This window comes from Epinephelus moara, chromosome 9 (genome assembly GCF_006386435.1).
Source record: "Epinephelus moara isolate mb chromosome 9, YSFRI_EMoa_1.0, whole genome shotgun sequence".
Taxonomy (NCBI): Eukaryota; Metazoa; Chordata; class Actinopteri; order Perciformes; family Serranidae; genus Epinephelus; species Epinephelus moara.
In genome coordinates this window covers 29,962,188-29,974,714 of record NC_065514.1, presented here as the reverse complement: position 1 = coordinate 29,974,714, position 12,527 = coordinate 29,962,188, and the positions used below count along the sequence as shown (strand labels likewise).

The 12,527-nt window shown below is 38.5% G+C and overlaps 1 protein-coding gene across 5 annotated transcripts in view; it reads left to right on the top strand.

Moving 5' to 3' along the window:
* tnpo1 (transportin 1) overlaps positions 1-10,881 on the top strand; it is a 29,423-nt gene extending 18,542 nt beyond the window's left edge. For 4 of the 5 annotated variants that reach the window (XM_050052897.1, XM_050052894.1, XM_050052893.1 and 1 more), the window contains exons 16-25: positions 133-240; positions 1,746-1,904; positions 1,997-2,084; positions 2,170-2,268; positions 2,382-2,477; positions 5,471-5,546; positions 6,457-6,556; positions 6,641-6,715; positions 6,983-7,122; positions 7,713-10,881. In XM_050052897.1, the coding sequence (XP_049908854.1) occupies positions 133-240; positions 1,746-1,904; positions 1,997-2,084; positions 2,170-2,268; positions 2,382-2,477; positions 5,471-5,546; positions 6,457-6,556; positions 6,641-6,715; positions 6,983-7,090 (909 nt within the window). In that variant the 3' untranslated portion in view covers positions 7,091-7,122; positions 7,713-10,881. Of the gene's footprint in view, positions 1-132; positions 241-1,745; positions 1,905-1,996; positions 2,085-2,169; positions 2,269-2,381; positions 5,368-5,470; positions 5,547-6,456; positions 6,557-6,640; positions 6,716-6,982; positions 7,123-7,712 lie in introns of those variants that run through there. The other variant, XM_050052896.1, reaches the window with a different exon arrangement.
* The last annotated feature ends 1,646 nt before the right edge of the window (positions 10,882-12,527 follow it).

Sequence of the window (12,527 nt, the reverse complement as noted above, 5' to 3'; positions counted from 1 at the left end):
GCTGACAAAATTAACACTAGTCTGCACAGATCACTCAGTTGACATTGAGTCTGTTCTATGATCATGATGATGATGATGATGATGATATGAGCAGACTACTGACGGTATCTACCCCCTGCTTGCCTTCCTCAGTGTCTGTCGTCTGTAGCCACTGCCCTGCAAAGTGGATTCCTGCCCTACTGTGAGCCTGTGTACCAACGCTGTGTGAACCTGGTTCAGAAGACCCTTGCTCAAGCCATGGTGAGTGTGTAGAACCCTCAACTGTATAAGTCTCCCTCTCTCTCTCACTACACTTAAACTATTTTTCTTCTTTTATAAATACAATGAGCACATTTGAGCTGTTTGTATAGCTATTACTCACACCATTTTCTCCAGAAATGGAGAAAATTCTTGATGAATTGAAATCATAGGGGTCTGTGTTTAACAACAGCAGAACTATATCAAAACCACGCTTTACAAACTCTCACACAACTCGAGCGGTATGATCCATGTCTCATTTGTCCAGTCGTATACCCAGTGCTTCTCAAACAGACGGATCTTTCCCAACAGAGAACTTAACTAAAAGAGAGTTATGTATACTCTTTTCAAAGCCAGACTCAATTGATAAAAACAGTTATTTTACCTCGCTGAACACGGGAGCTGCTGATCTATCCCTTCCTTGATCAATTAGTTTGTCTGTGTTATAGTGTTATTTTTGTGTTTTAAAGAGTTACTTAGGGTTCGACCAAGTCCTACAATAACCCAAATAAGTTACTGGTCATGGCAGTGGTAGACCAGCAGCTCATGTGTTCAGCGAGGTAAAATCACTGTTTTTGTCAGTGGAGTCTGGCTTTGAAGAGAGCATAGATAAGTTTTACTTTCAGTTCAGTTCCTGGTCAGAAAGGGCTGCCTTTTTAAGGACATACCGAGCATACGACTGGATAAATGAGACTTGGATTATACTGCATGAGTTGTGTGAGAGTTTGTAAATAGATGTTTTGATAATGTTTAACAGGGACCCATTTACTTAAATTCATCATGAATTTTCTTCAGTTTGGGTTCTTTGTTCACCACGGAGGCATGCGAAAAGAACACGTTTTCTTCACAAATTCAACACAACACAAAATTTTTTTTAGAGTGGAAGGATTACTTTCTTGCAGATTTAATCCTAATGTTTTTATTACCTCCGCCAAGAAGGTTATGTTTTCGTCAGCATTTGTCTGCAAAATAACTCAAAAAGTTCTGAACGGATTTTGATGAAATTTTTAGGAAAAGTTGATAATGGGACAAGGAACAGATGATAAAATTTTGGTGGTGATCAGTTGAAGCGAAGTGGATAAAATAATAAAATGTCGGGAAATCCGAGCTGCTTGGCGGAGGTCTGCGCTCTCCGAGTGCTCTAGTTATCAATGAATCAAATGAATAAATGTAATATGAAAGGATTCGGTTGTAGTGACAAAGCCAAAGGCATGTCAACTTTAAAAAGTAGTAATATCTCAAGGTTGTGTTTACACCTTGTCGCACTGCCTCCAGGTGGCCAAAAAAAAGTGAATGCAGGTTAAATATAGGTATGCAGATAAACTATATATTCAATCATTAATACAGTGGATGGGACATGTCATTTTAACGATAGAGAGCTGACTTCAAAACTAGAAACTTAACTTTAGAGTTCAGGTTTTAGAAGTAATGATAATTTGATTATCTAGTAATTATTTATGTTAATGTAACTCAGCTCTCCTCTGCTCTACCATCCCTCACTCTTTCAGCTTTATCAGTCGCAGCCTGACCAGTACGAGGCCCCTGACAAAGATTTCATGATTGTGGCTTTGGATCTTCTTAGTGGACTGGCTGAGGGTTTGGGAGGCACCATTGAGCAGCTGGTTGCGCGTAGCAACATCCTCACCCTCATGTACCAGTGCATGCAGGTGAAGAAAGTGAATAACATGCTACTTTTCTGATAAACTGATCACTGGTCACTTGCATTGTTCACCCTTTGTTGTTCTGTCCAACTGCTCAGGACAAAATGCCAGAAGTGCGTCAGAGTTCTTTTGCTCTGCTGGGAGATTTAACCAAGGCTTGTTTCCAACACGTCAAACCATGTATCGGTATGTTCTGTGCAGTTCATGCCTAAACACTGTCTGTAATAAGTTGTTAATCAGTTGCAAAGTTAACTCGCTTTCCTTCTTCCAGCTGATTTTATGCCCATCCTGGGTACTAATTTAAACCCAGAATTAATATCAGTGTGCAACAATGCAACATGGGCAATTGGAGAGATATCAATACAAATGGGTGAGTGCCTCACTTTTAAATAATTACCAAAATATGTCACCACTGTATTTTTTACTACCAGAACAGAGTGAACAGATTTCTTTCCATTGTTTGTCACTGTCCTACACCCGTAGGGTCTGAAATGCAGCCGTACGTTGCCATGGTGCTGCACCAGCTGGTGGAGATCATTAACAGGCCCAATACTCCAAAGACTCTACTGGAGAACACAGGTACCACTCGGTGGCAGTGCTGAGCCAGCCAGCCAGGTCGCCACACACAGGGAGGTGCTCACACACTCAGGTCCATTCAGCCAGGAATCACCACACTCACTAGAGTGCCTGTCCTGCCCTTTAATCTCTATTCAGAAACCCTTCCCTAGCCATGGGCCTTACAGGTTTGGCTGGTTTCAACAAGTATGCAAAATATTTCAGCTAATGATTTGCTAGCTGGCAGCATGGCCTGTAAATGGAGATAAAAGAAAATGAAACATGCGCAAGGCCCGGTGTGAAAATCTTGACACACTTGAATCGAGCGAGTCATGTAAGTGCCCAGACTTGGAATGACCTAATGTGGACTGACTGTGCACCATCAGGAGAAGCAGAATACTGAAGTAGAACAAAAGGCAAAGCACAGACAGTGTGTGAGATACATAGGTTGAGTTCACAGCCTCACATAGTTAACTGTTACCACAAGACAACAATTTGCTAAGCACTTAAACAATAATTACTTATAAATGATTGCTAGAACACCTAATCTGACTAAATGTAGGGTACGTAGCCTAGAGCATTTAAAAGATGGTTACACTGCACTTTTGTTCTTACCAATTGAATTGGACATAATGATTTGATGAGTCAAAGAGACCACCTCGTCAAAAATCTACATTCAAGAGTGAAGTGTAACCTGCCTAAGTGACAGAAAATTTAGGGACTCTGTAGATGTGTTCCTGTTTGTTTGCTGTCAATTTATTTGTTGCTTTTATTTACTGTTCTTTAAATGTGGATGCATATCTGCCAATAGATGTTAAATGTTGTTAAGAATGGCCAATGTTTGATGCAGGATACATGATAATTAGAACTGTGTTATTCCAGTTGAATTTTATAAGAATTTAATAATGTTTGATTCTGACCAGCGAACCTTTTCACCATGTGTTGCATGTTTTCAATGCGTTAATTGAAAACACAACAGTGAACCAAAGGATTCCAAATAACTCAACAAAATCCAATCTTTTGGCTGCGCATAAATCTCACAGGCTATGTTCAGACTGCAGGGAGATGTTTCCCAAATCTGATGAGCTTTTTTTGTGGCTCATATGTGACTCGATCTGTTTTTGTCATAACAGTGTGAACATTACAAATCACATAGAATCTGATCTACATCTGATGCAGGTCGAAGTCATTGACACCATTCACGTCACACCACTCCTGGCTCCAACTCTACATACACACATACGTTGGTGCAGAAGTAGCATCCGTCTTCGTCCTCTTTATCATCTGCTCATGAATTAACTGGCTTCCACTTTACATCAACTTTTACTTTAAACCGTAAACGCTGACTTCAGTGGCCTCCATGTTTACTTCAATAGGACAGCGTGCTGCGCGTGACGTCGGGTTGTACCCAGCTCAGAATTATGTCGGCCTAAGCAGATTTGGCTGCTCAATATGAATGTTTAAATATTTGTTCTTCATTTTTTTCATTTAGAGAGTTTGAACAGGGTACAGCGGCACATTCAGTGCGACGGTGACATTCTCAAAATATAGTTAACAAGCTAACTACGCTAACAAGAGATCGGAAATGTGCAGTGCTAGAGACTATGTATTGAGTTGCTGTGAGCGTCATCACTTCTAAGCAGATGGTAGAAGATAACATCTCGTTACCTGATTGGGCAAAGCCTTTCATCCTGCGGGCAGCTGCCTCTGTATCCGCAGCTGCCTTTGTATCAGAGGCTGCCTGTACCGAAGAGCAGCATGAAAGTGAGGAGCGTTCAATGTGCAGCTGAATCTGGAGACCAAAATGTCCACGGAAATACTATGCACGCTGACTGACAAAAACCAAACCAAACAAACAAAAGACTGCTGGAGTTGGAGGAATCTCAGTTGACTCTAAATTGTTCTCTGACTAATGATTCAAATCTCCAACTTTTAGGGGGCAGCACCAGTGTGACGTTGCTGTCATTGTTCTTTTGCACGTGTGATTTAGTTCAAGACTGTGACCAGTTAACACTGGAATCTGACATTGGCCTCATTTAAAAAATAATGTGAATAGTCAAAAAAAAAAAAAAAAAATCAGATCTGAGCATTGAATCCAAATGGAGCACTAAAGCTTGCAGTGTGAATGTAGCCATAGAGATTTCCAAGAGAACCAGTTAATCACTGGAACTAAATTTAAATAGACAGCCATGTAACACCACAGTCAGTTAAAGGTGGATGTGGCAGTGAAGTCTAGGAGAGTGCACACAGTGGCACTTTTCAGTTTCTCTGATCAGCTTATCCTGCACTGAACTTAAATTCTAATGAGCATACCATCTGCTTTCTGCATGTGTCATTGGACTGTTCATAAATGCCTGTTTGTTAATGAGAATGTTGCATAGTTTTGTGTCTCTTAAACTTAGGTCCTCCCTCCTCTCTGCCTCATAAGAACCTGCTGTGCTGGATACTAGTCTCCCTCCATGTAGTTGGCTTGGAGTAATCTGTCATTTCTTTTCAAAAGAACAAAAACAAAAACATTTCTGTTTGTTATGGAAAATTAACATTTGTGAGTTTAAGGGAGAAATCTCTGAAAGCCCAAGTGAACTGCTCTTGTTTAGTCCAGTCACATACACATGCTACACCTCAGCTAGCCTGTGTCTTCACATCCAGACCTACATTGTAAATCAAGTTAATGCATTCATAATAGATTTGAATAGCTTTTTCAATCCATATGATTTGTGAAAGCAGATGCCATTGTTTGCCTTTTTCTATGAATGTCCTGTCAAAGTTGTCAATGTGTTCTCCCTTAAACGTGTTGTATGTTTTTTTTAGAGTGTCATATTTTACATTCCTCCCCCATGACTGACGGGGCAGTAATAATCAACACTAGTGAAATCTTCTGTTTATTATCATACACAGATTCTGTTGATTTATGTCTCTGAGTTGTTTGTTTTTTCTTTATTTTTCTCCTCCCCCTCCTCATTGCTCATGTCTTGGTTGGCGTTTGGTGGTGTGTAACCGTGATTGCGTTACCTTAGCAATAACAATTGGTCGTCTTGGTTACGTTTGTCCTCAAGAGGTGGCACCCATGCTACAGCAGTTTATAAGACCCTGGTGTGTATTATTCAATCTTTTATTTAATTCATCTCCTCTCTGCTTTCCTCCTATCTTCTCGTCTGTCTCCTGTTGCTCCCCTTTTCTCCCCTGTTGCTCTCCTCTCCTCACTCCTCACTCTCCTTCTCAAAAGAAGTCCTTTCAGTTGTTCTTTTTTGTTTTTTCTTATCAGTTTGTAATCATTGCCAACCATGTGACTAACCCTGTCCTCTTTTAGGTCCTACTTGTGATTTGTTTTTTTTGCCTCAGTAGCACCTTCATGTATTCTACATTAATTTAATTTCTAGTTTTTTTGTCATTGTTAACTGTCGCTAACCTAAAAGATGCATGGGATCAGATATGTCACATGCCTGCTGGTTCAACAACAGAGAAAGGATGCAGTCTTTGCTGCAGAAAGAGCATTCCTAAATCCCTTTCTCATATAGTAGTCACCCAGCTGCATGTGCCTGTCCCAAAAAATGACCCCAAGCCTAGTCAACCTTTTCAAAAAGTAATGTTATTTTCAAGGTGCTATAGATGAGGTTTTGCTCAACATACTGCTTGTAGACAAAAGTGAAGTCATAAGTCAAATATTTTGTTAAAAGTAAAACTGTTTTATTTTTATTTGTTTTGTGTGCATGCTTGACTTGTCGTGGTTATCCCTCAGGTTATGATAGACACAATTTTCTCCTCACATGGATGTATACATAGAGTCTAATATGTTTTTACTGATAAGGAAGAAAAGTATTAATGATAATACACATAAACATTACATTTGTATAAAGGATGAATATAGGCTATATTTGTTTATTTCTCACAAATATTATGTTATTGGTATTTGCAGTAGCCATTCATAGTGGCAGTTGTTAGTAGTTTCTGAAATAGTTAACTTGATATGTCTGATGTTAAATGTGGTCGTCCCTGTTGTCAGGTGCACCTCTCTACGAAATATAAGAGACAATGAGGAGAAAGACTCTGCGTTCAGAGGAATTTGCACTATGATCAGTGTAAACCCGGGAGGTGTAGTGCAGGTGAGGTCTAGCAACACGTGGTCATTATGTTTGTCAGTTGCTCCACGAGTTGAAATGTTGCCTTACCTCTCTTCTCTGGAACAGGATTTTATATTCTTCTGTGACGCAGTGGCCTCCTGGGTAAATCCAAAGGATGATCTCAGAGACATGTTCTACAAGGTAAAAGCTGAAAATGTAAAATATACTGCATTGAATCACAACTCATATTACCAGTCTAACTGGGTCAAATTTCAGCAAAGTAACATTTACTTAAGGATTTTTGATCATTGCTCACTGAGTCACCCTGTCTGCCCCCCAGTGGCCAAATGGAGAAGTGGCAGTGTCTACAGTTGACACTGATAGTAACCCTGTGATGCACAAGATCTATTTTGAAAGGCAGCACTCCGTTATGACTTGGCATGAGCTTCTCTTGGTGTTTGATTTCAGATCCTTCACGGGTTTAAGAACCAGGTGGGAGAGGACAACTGGAGGCGCTTCTCCGATCAGTTCCCCATGCCACTGAAGGAGCGGCTGGCAACCTTTTACGGGGTGTAACTGTTTCCACAGCAGTGTGCCTCATCACTGGGGTCAGTATCTTCTCTGATATCATATGCTGTCATTGAAAGTAAATAGAAAAACATGCTGATTTCAGTATTTATGAAAAATCTTAATGTCTTAAACTCAACTTTATGAATATCAGGCATTATAAGTCTTTAAATAGTCTTAAATTTGGATTTGTGAGGTCTCAATTGGCACAAACATTTTATCTAATTTATTAATCTTTAAATTTCTTTTTGTCAAAGTGAGTCGAGCTCTTCTGTGTGAAAGTCCACATTTCTGATGTTATAAATCTTAAAAGCTACCACTGGACCTATTGCCTATTTTTTAACGTAATACTTGTTACCTGTTGACAAAATGGTTATCATATTACTCATTCTAATAACCATATTCCTACATAAAACTTAACTCTGAGTGGTGCCACATACATGCATACATTTATACTTGTCTGCAGTGCTTGAATAAGTGAAAAATGATTTTTCCAAAAAAAAAAATTTGGTTAAGTGATTTTTAAAGCTCTTACAAAGCATGGAATTTAAGTATGTGACACCCTTATTTAACATAAAAGAAATGTTGCTTTAGGACAGTATTCTAATGGGGTCTTTCTCTCTCTGTACAGGTCATTTACTACGGGAGACAATATAGGGAACCTCTTTTACCCAGGGAACATGTTACCCTTTACTGGGGGGAAGGGTCTGCCTGCTGAGGGGAGGGAAGGGGTGCGGACCCCTCCCCGACCTGAAGGACGGGGTGGGAGGGAGGTGGTAGCTGCAGTGCTCAGTGCCCCCATGCACAGGCAAGGGGGGGAAAGGGACTGCCAGAGCAACCTTATCATGGGAGGAAAAATCACGTTATCACATCTCAATCAGAAAAAAATCTGTCACCTTTTTCTCTACATTTATTCCCCAAACATCTTATTTTCTGTTACCTGAACTATTGGAAAGAAATGTAAGCAAAACAGAACACTTTGCAAAACTCTGTAAAGCATTTGCTCATTTATTTTTGTTAGGTTTGCACATGGAAAGGTGCAGAAAAAGGTCTTTAGTGCAGATGCGCATTTATCATCATGTCAGCCAGGTAAATGGCACATGGTAGTTCTCAGTACGACTGAATTCTACCAATAGAGTAGAAGAATAAGTGAAGTTAAGTTGAGGGTTCATCAAGAGGTATTTTCGCTAAATATAAGGATAGCCTAAAGCTAAGACATAGCAGCTGATGCTAATGATGCATCATATTGGATCCAACTCTGGAGAATCTAATTTAATAATGCTGCATATCACCAAGAATAAGTTATCACCTATGTAGTTATCATATTTTTTCAGTGTTCCTATACTTTATCAGGGCAAAAGCTGTTAATAATGTCACTGGAGAGCACAAGATTTTCTTTTAAGAGCAGCTTTTCTGGGAATAGGTAGCATGCTTGTGTCGTCGTGAAAAGCTGTGGAACATTAGTGATGTGTGTTGAGTTTGACAGCTGTCATTGCCCTGTGATAAGGTTCTTCTTTGACCTTGTAATTTATCTATTTACAGTACATTTGTTTCCTCTACCAGAGAATTACGGCAATCAGCTGTAATGTAGCATGACTGGGTTTACACACAGAGTTTAGGAAATGTGCAAAATCTTGGCTGTGACGTAACGTCGGCGTGAATCTCTCAGTTTGGTCTTGTGGCGTGAATGTGACACGGACATTCATCAGCAGGCGTAGTGAAGCTTGAGATGCTTACAATCCTTTATATGGTCTGAGCCTCGTGGAGGAGAAATGAAGGAGACACATGTTGGAGACACCACGACACAATTCTCGTCTTAGTGATTTTTTGTGATTTTGGCTGTCAAAACCATGCAGTCCATCAGATGAATGTTAAATATGTTTATTTCTCAATGTACTGATGTTTTCTTCTTGGTTGTTTGGCTTCTTGTGCTAAAAGCATGATCTCGAGGATGAGTGTATAATGTTTTGGGTGGTTGTGTTTTGTGGGGTACTTTCATCTCTTGCATGTTGGTGGCCCCTCACAGCCCAACATATAGTGGGAAGGGAATTACGGGAGGGAGGGGAGCTTCAATTAAAGGTTTAAAAGTACATAGTAACCTTTTATGTATAGCAACACTGGGACGTTTATAACTTCACATAACTCTTGCTGGAGTGTCCTCCCTTAACTTTTCCCCCATAGCTGGATGTATAGTTTTTAAATACTGTGAAACTACAACAATGTTATTGTCTCTGGTTGTTTTGCGCTGTTATATTTTATGAAGTGTGTAAGTGTTTAAGTTACAGATAGCCATGTATTCCATGATGGGTTGGAGAGAACGGAAGATTTTTTTTTTTTTTAATTTTTGTTTTTTATGCCCTGCCAGTCGTTTTTCCTCTGCTGGCCAGAGTAATAACTGCAGTATTTTAACCCTTTGCAATGCACATGGCATGCACTTAAAATTTAAATTGCAAGTGCTTGAAATTAATGATGTAGCCAAACCCTTCAGAATATGACCTTAGTGTTAACAGATCATTGATTAAGTATTGCTGCTAAAATGTATTTACCTAATGCAATAAGTATCTCGATGCAAAGGGGTCATTAGATTGTGAAAGTACTTTAGTGTCTTAGATAAACGTTCACAATATGAAACATATAACTGATCTCTTAGATTTAACATTAATGAGGTAAATAGGACAATAATGCATCATGGAATACAGAGGCAAATATTTGTATGTGCCACATCATTTTGTGTTTTGAAGTGATTCTGTCTGTCACATTCCAGCTGTTTGGCATGCAAAACAATGGAGTAAACATGGCTTGATGGGGTGTGTGTATGTTTGTGTATGTGCGTGCACAGTCCTGTTATTCTTTCATTGAAAGAGTGTAGGTCTATAAAACACATGCGAAACAATCCCCACCATTACTGTGCTGTATTTCTGACTCGACTGCTGCTATACATTGTAGTTGTGTTTCACTACTTGAATACGTGTTTTCTATGTGTTAACCTCAGGTCGTCTGTGTTCAGTGTTATTTGTTATCATTTCCCCAATGTGTACGCCTTTATGCATCTCCTCTCAACTGAAGATTAGTAAAACTCTCACCCTTCATATTAAAAGTGGGTAACCATGGGTGTTAATTGGCATTAGTGTTATATGTGCGCAATACTGCTAGCTGTCAAAATGGGATTACAATTGCAAGGCAGGGGGAAGAATAAAATGGTAACTTGCACATAACTTCATGTTATTTTGTCAAAAGTGATTGTTATCGGACTACGGTAAATACTTAGTGTATACAATGCCTTGAGAGCAAATACTTTGAGGTTTTGTTGGTGTTTTGCAATAGATATACTGTATCTAAAGAAGCAGGTAACACTGAATTTAAAAGCAAAGAAATAGGTTGACAACTCAAAGATAATGTTAAAAACATAATTTGCAAATATAAGTTTGACTTTCTACGAAGCTTTACTGAAAATTTGTATTTTATAAAGCACCCACCAATATTAAGGAATGTCTAGTCAAAGAACTCCTGCATTCTCATTTAGCCTTCAAACTTGATTAGACTATCTGCCTTTATCATTTTTGCTAATAAAAGCAAAAACATCATTTTGATAGACATGGTTTGATTTTTTTTTCTTTTTTTTTTAATAAGCTGCTGAATTTTAAAAAAGTAATACTTTTGGGGCCACCAAATATTTTGGATCATGCAAAGAATCTATATTGTACTGTAGTAATTTTGTAATATTTGTAAGATGATATAGTGGATGTGACTGGTTACCATTGCTTGAATCTGTACATTGTTCCAATAAATTGTTTACATTATTTATGGGTCTCTGTCTTGTATTTTCTTAAATTTAATAGAGCATGTGTCGGATCTGCACAATATTAGCATGCAAGAAATCATGGAGTCTGTCCTGTCTCATCAGTTCAGACAGTGGCTGAGGGCTTATCAAATTCCAGCCTCAGATTTTAGTACTGCATTTCACTTTGTATACATGTAAATACAGGTATCAGATCTACATTATTTCACATCATAGGCAACATATATTTATATGCATGAAGCTAAAAATCCATCATTTGGAGGCCATTACAGGTGTATAGATGCAATACACCAATTGAATAGAGGCTGTGCATATATACTACAGCATCACAAATGCAGCCCAGCATGCTGAAGTGGTTCTAGTTTCTAGTTGTTTGGCTGCTTATCTGTGGATCTATGCTGACTTAGTGTACCAGATCCCCGTCAGTAAAAAATAACACTTAAATAAGCATGAGGGACAAAAGTTGTAAACAGACTAATTAATGATGGAATCACCTGCATACCAATCTGGAAATCCATCGGTACAAAAAAAAAAAAGTTTTTTCTTCCTTTACCTCCTTTTCCTCTACAATGTCAATTGCAGAATCTGTCTTGAGAGATTACCCGCATACAAGAACACATTTTTTTTTTTTTTTTTTTTTTTAACATGAGGGCGGAAAATTTTCCCAAGTTGTGTTCACAACTAGGTTTGAATATTATGTGATTTCATTTTTTTGCACAAACAAGACACGAATAATTGAAGTTCACCAGCTTTAAACACCACTGATTTCATTGCATTGAAATGTTTTACTTTGAAAACCATGCATCTAAATGTATTTGTGCTGAGTTCACCTATTTGACATTGTTTAATATACTTTTTGATGTTCATAAAATTTTAGAATTAAAAAAAATGCGATTGCTCCAATTGGATTTAGCAGATTTAGCTCTAAAAATGTAAGCTGAAAAAATTGAAATAGCCACAGCTGGGCAAACCCATCATGTATGGGCTACTAGAACAGGATAGGCTATCAAGTCTTGCTTGTCTATCAGAGCATGGTCTGTCAGTCATGTGATCTAAGAAAGCTGCTAGAAAATTAAAACCCAAAGACAGTATGTGCTGATAATTTGTATCTGATAATAATGATATTAATGGATGTTGCTATTTTAAAATTTCAACTCCAATTTTTTAATCTGAATTTGTGAACACAAAAAAATCAGATTCTGCTTTTGAAATTGCAAATCAAGAAATACCATATTTAAATTTCAAAGAGGCGTATTCACATCTAATAAATTGAGATACATGGTTTTCAAAGTAAAATATTGCAATGCTGTGAATTTAGTGGCTGTTGACATTAAAATACCCTTGACTCTTATCTGCTTTCACGCAATTAGCATTGTGGATAATGTGTAGCCTACATTTCTGTGACCTGGTGTTTATTTATTTATATCTTAATCAATTTAAACTGTATTTGTTTTCCTAATTCGCCCCTTATCCTCCTCAATGTACCGCTTCAACATGTTCAGTCCACAAGAGTACAGGAGTTTACGCAGAGCACGTGAAGGCAGCATTTTGCCTAGCGACGGCCCGTCGTCTGCACTGTTGTTATTATCCGCCATTGGTAGCGCTGTTTCGTCCATTACAAATCTACATTTCCAAGGGAAGAAACCA